We start from the raw sequence: 5298 nt of genomic DNA, 5'->3' as shown, positions 1-5298 counted from the left end.
AGTATTTGGCGTGTGGTTGTGTTTGAATTATTTTTTCCCTTTTATTATAGTTTGACACAAGTTCACTCGGTTTTCTTTTACATTTGCACTATAGCATTGTAACAGAATAACCCTAAACCCAATCTCATAGCTAGTCATTAGTGTAAAAATCACTTTAAAGTTTTTATAATAGTATTAATTCCAGCAAATTCAGCCACATTTACAGTTTCATATTTGATTTTAATATTTGTTTTGCAATTTTTCGAAGAACTATTTGAAATATGGTCTTTGTTTTTCTTATCACTTCTTAATATATATTTTAATGTTTCAATAAAGATGTTCTAGTCATTATAATATATGCAAGTATAAATGTGGTCTTGTGTTATTCTGTTGTAAAAGAGAGAGACTGATTCTGGTGCAGCCACACGCGTTAAATATATAAGATAATATATACAAGGTGTCGGTCTGTCGACGCATACACATTGCAGCGAGTATGGATTCATTTCGTAGCAGCCAGCATATGAACACTGCAGTGTGTTTTCTTTTCAGTTATTTGCATTCCTGTACACCACCTATTGTCCATGGCAACCTAACCTGTGATACCATATTTATACAACACAATGGGCTCGTCAAAATCGGATCAGGTAAAACCCTACAGATACTATCGGTTTGTAATTAACGTTACGTCATTTCGTCCGTCACCAATTTTAGACCATTCTTTATTAACATTTAGTTATAAAAGATGGCAGTATCATCAAACGTACTTCCAAGTTACGTCCATAGATGGCGTCTAACCAAAAGGAGCTTGTCGGTCCGTTTTATGGTTGAATGTAATTTTAATTCTGTTAAGGAACATCCTGCGTGTTCTAATACGAGATCGTTTTGAATTCGTATTCGTAACAATAAATGATAATACGAATGTAACGATGATTAACAAATTGATAGTGACGCATTTGGAGTGTAAACTTTTTAATAACAGTCTTCTATTTCAGGCTCTGCGAAATAAAATGGTATAATATTTATTTCTTAAACATACTTATATATCTATTTTATGTATAAGAATTCTGTATATATTTATTATTTGTTTGCGTTTTGTTACAATTATATTTATCTTTCGATTTGTGACTATTATGTTACGTGTTTACAAAATAAATTAATAATTGTTTCATTTTTATCCTTTAGTTGCACCTGAGTCGATACACCTTCACGTGAAGACAGCTTGTCAAGATACGTTTAAAAACATGCATTTTTTTCCACCAGATTATCAAGGTAAGTATTTCAGTTTGGCTGCTTTTTTTTTTTTTTAATTTTTATCTCTCAGTAGCTAGCGGTTATCATAATTACATGTTCGTTTTGTCGATAATTAATATAGATAATGTTCTTCGAGAAATGTGCACACAAAAGGGTTAATTCGATATTATGTGCCTATACAGTATGTTTGAAGTTACCATTTTTAATTAATTTTCTTTTTATAGGCGCAAATAATCCAGCTGTAGATATTTATTCGTTTGGAGTTTGCGCCCTCGAAATGGCAGCATTGGAGATACAGGGTAACGGTGATTCGGGTACTACGGTCACGCAGGAAAACATTATGAAAACAGTCGAATCGCTTGAAGATCAGCAGCAAAAGGACCTGATCAGGCGGTGTTTGTCGGAAAAAGCCGAAGACAGGCCGACGGCTCGCGAACTTCTCTTCCATCCACTTCTCTTTGAGGTTCACAGTCTGAAACTTTTGGCGGCGCATTCTCTCGTCAAAACCACTGGCAAGTTAAATGTTTACTTAACAATAATCTACGACCGTTTTTCAGTAAAAGTGTTGCCAAAACTTTGCAAAAGTAATATTCTTGGTATATTCCCCAACGGAAACGCAATATGATGATGAAACTTACGATAAAACAAATTAATCCTGGTAACTTTTGGAAGTTTGAAAGAAAGTTTGATATATGTGAACGTAGAGGGTATCATACAGATGTGCTATAATAAACAATCGCCTGTCGCCCCTCATCCTAAGCCGTTTGTGTAGTTTTGATAACTAAAATTCTGTTTTCTTTTATAGCGAACATATCTGAAACGATAACAGATGAGTTGATGCAGCGGTTATATGCGCCGGATGTAGTGGTTGCGGAAATTAAACATTCGGATCCCGGACGTCCTGGACTCCAGTACAAGATGTCCGACATCCAGACCAATGAAAAACTCGAAAAGTTTGTCGAAGATGTGAAGTAAGTATTTCTATGAGTAATTGCAAATTGATTATAAAAATATTATTTTGGCAACAACTCAAAAAACACCTGTTTGATCACTTTTACGACCTATTATATTTTTTGTTTTCGTTTCAGAAATGGCATTTATCCATTGACTGCATTCGGTGCAAAGCAACCGCCACCTCCCAGGTCCAGGGCTATTTCCCCGGAAATGGCCGAATCCGTCAAGTCCGTCACTCCCGAACCTCTAGACGTAGAAACGCGGAAGATCATAAGCATGATGTGTGATGTAAAATCCGTCGAAGATAGCTGTGAGTTGTCGGTAAGTATTTGGTGTAGTTAAGGGGTCAATTCCGGGTTCCTGGATCATTTACTTTTTCATTTTCTCCTCAACCACCACCTACCCATTGCCACTATTCCTTGAAGGAGGTTGAAAGGAGCCTTCTGTTCTAACTAGCTTTTCTCGTAAATGGTAAAATTTTGTTGTTTTAGATGACCATTGTTCTACGAATGGACGACAAGATGAATCGACAATTGACTTGTCTCATTTCCCCGACGGATCTGCCGAGTACTCTGGCTCACGAACTGGTGTATTACGGTTTTATAAATGAGGTAAGTCAAACAGCTGTTTGTGACATTTGAAAATTTTGAGACCTTTGTACTTGTGAAATAATAAGGCGTCAGAATCAAGGTTGCAAAAATATTAATGTAAACGTAATGGGCTAACAATTAGAATCAGTATAATACTTTTCACATATCATGGCTTAAAAGGGAAATAGTACATTACATTTATTATTTTTTCTGTATTACCCGTTACATATGTTGGAATAAAGAAACGTATGAAGATGATAATAACAATGAGATATATTGGAAGCAATCGTCTAGGCTTTGAAGTGCAATTTTAGAACTAGGTATTTGTCTTCCAAAAGTATGCAAATATGTACGTTTGGAGTGTCTTAGAGTTTTGCAAGTGCTAGTTCTACCACGTTATCAAAAAGAAATCCTATTAATATGGCTTAGGGAAGGAGGATCTTGTTTTACGTCCCCATTGTTGACATTTATGATTTTCGTATCGAAGTTGGTTGTTTCTTTCGTGCGAAACGCGCAGGCTTATCAGGTTCACGGTGATTTTTCAGAGCGACTGCGATAATGTAGCCATGATGATTGAGGAGGCAAAAAAGAACGTGAGTTCGGGTCAGAGCGCCAGTCCGCCCACAATTCATCCGTTGCCGCAACTTTTTCCCGCCATAGCTATCCCGGCCCAGTTTGCAATACCGGCAACCGTTGCCACAACGACCGCGTTACCGACAACTTCGGCGCCTGCGCAACAGCAACATCAGCAGCAGCAACCGCCACAGATGGCAGCTGCCGCGTCGGTCGCGTCGACGCCCGCGGCGTCGCTCACGACCGGCGTCGGTATAAGTGTAATTTCGACGCCCACGCCGCAACCTCCCACCGCCGTAGTCACGCAAGTGCCCATGCACTCCACTAGTTAGTAACACTTAATTTTAATTTACTTCTAATTCGATTATTATTACTATTATTATNGTTGTTTCCGTCGCGATAAATTACATTATAATTATTATTATGATTATTAATTAATTATTACTATAATTATAATAACAATTGTCACTATTGATGCTGTCGGCGTCGTTATACAACCGGCGCCGGCGCTTTGTATAATAGAAGAAAACATCTCCAGTGTTGCTACTCGTAAAATATGTTTTAAGTAATTACTTGCATTAATCGTAGTAATTGCGAGTGACTATATTTAAAGGTCTCTACATAGTTTCACGTCCGATTATAAATTTTCAATTTAAGCTTTTATGTATTTTTAAAGTTGTTTGTGATATGGCTTTAGAAGTTATACCAAACTTCCTAGATTAGCAAGTGAGACCTTCCTAACAGAACGCTGAATTTAGAGACAAGTTTTCTGTTGACGTAAGCGAAAATTTTATCTGTCTAAGTAGGAAGTTGCGTACTCAAAATGTAGGCGAACGCAATTAATAATTGTCATGTGCTAGAATTACACCAATTCGCTCGTCATTAGTATTTTTAAGTTCCAAAAGTCTTTGAAAAGAAAACTATAAAATAGTAAGTATGTCAGTTTCTTTGTTGTCTTGTTCGTTCGTAATTAAAAAAAAAAATAAGAGTTCCTTTAAATATAGGCTGTCGTCGCATTCAAGTTGCGAACACTGAGACCGGTTCTCCTTTTTTTATAGACTTTAGGATCGAAGACTGTAATGCTGGACATTGATAGGTTAGGTGCGCTAGTCATGTGACCATGTGTTTATCTGTGATCAAGAAGTTCTGATGACATCTGCAGTGGACTGTCGATCCTGCATTCCACTTTACCGGGCTGCAATGCATTCCCTTTTCTATCTTTTTCTTTTCACATTGTAATGTACCACCGTATGGCTGTTAACATCAGTAAACTATTTACTGCGTCTGCGCTCTTACGCATTGTTACATCATTACGTCATACTAACTCCGTTTAAGTAACAGCCAATAAGAACACGTAGACTTGGTAACGAATCAGTATTGGCACCATTCATATAAGAACAAGAAAGTTTAGTATCTACGTATATTAGTAGAACATGCAGCGGTGGTAGAATCATCTTTCAATCATTTCTGGTGGCATTCACCAATATCCGATATTGTATTTGTGATCGATTTGAGATTTACTGAATCATTATACTTGTGATAAATCATATCGGAATTTTTGACCCTATGCTGTTAGTGAGGGTTTATTGAGATTTCAAATGCTATAAACGATATGAGTGAGTAAAGTTAATTTGATTTTTATTTTTAATCTCCCATCACTGCAAAATATTTCCATTTGCTTAATTTATTTTCTTAATTTCCCGTTATTTTTAAAGGATATTCTGTTTTATTTGAATTATTAGAAAAGCCTCCAAGTTAATATTTTTCTTTTATTTTGAATATTTCATTGCAATGCTAGTGTTTTTAATCCAAAGTTGTGACCTGTTCTGCAGTTATGGGATTTATTAGTAGGTATTTCAGTTTATTGAACTTTGACAAAAAATAGTTGCAGCCTGGTGGAGGCGGTGATTGTGGGGTATTTGTAATAAATAGGTACATATAAATGTGATCT

The 5298-nt window shown here is 36.3% G+C and overlaps 1 protein-coding gene across 1 annotated transcript; it reads left to right on the top strand.

Moving 5' to 3' along the window:
• Nucleotides 1–267: 267 nt before the first annotated feature.
• On the top strand, nt 268–5290 carry LOC108743717 (nuclear receptor-binding protein homolog). Its single transcript, XM_018479306.2, has 8 exons — nt 268–623; nt 1162–1248; nt 1455–1742; nt 2036–2201; nt 2319–2505; nt 2676–2795; nt 3320–3674; nt 4406–5290. The coding sequence occupies exons 1-8, from the start codon at nt 473–475 to the stop codon at nt 4438–4440; spliced, it is 1389 nt and encodes a 462-aa protein (XP_018334808.2). The 5' UTR covers nt 268–472; the 3' UTR covers nt 4441–5290.
• The last annotated feature ends 8 nt before the right edge of the window (nt 5291–5298 follow it).

This window comes from Agrilus planipennis, unplaced genomic scaffold (assembly GCF_000699045.2).
Source record: "Agrilus planipennis isolate EAB-ADULT unplaced genomic scaffold, Apla_2.0 scaffold1735, whole genome shotgun sequence".
Classification (NCBI taxonomy): Eukaryota; Metazoa; Arthropoda; class Insecta; order Coleoptera; family Buprestidae; genus Agrilus; species Agrilus planipennis.
This window is presented reverse-complemented; position numbering and strand designations above follow the sequence as displayed.

What these genes read in the sequence shown, in the direction of transcription:
- LOC108743717 (XM_018479306.2), top strand. Translation starts at nt 473, where the DNA reads ATGGATTCATTTCGTAGCAGCCAGCATATGAACACTGCAGTGTGTTTT. An exon ending in AAGTTTGTCGAAGATGTGAA is followed by an intron (nt 2,202 to 2,318) that starts GTAAGTATTTCT and finishes TTTTCGTTTCAG; the next exon opens with AAATGGCATTTATCCATTGA. An exon ending in AAGATAGCTGTGAGTTGTCG is followed by an intron (nt 2,506 to 2,675) that starts GTAAGTATTTGG and finishes TTGTTGTTTTAG; the next exon opens with ATGACCATTGTTCTACGAAT.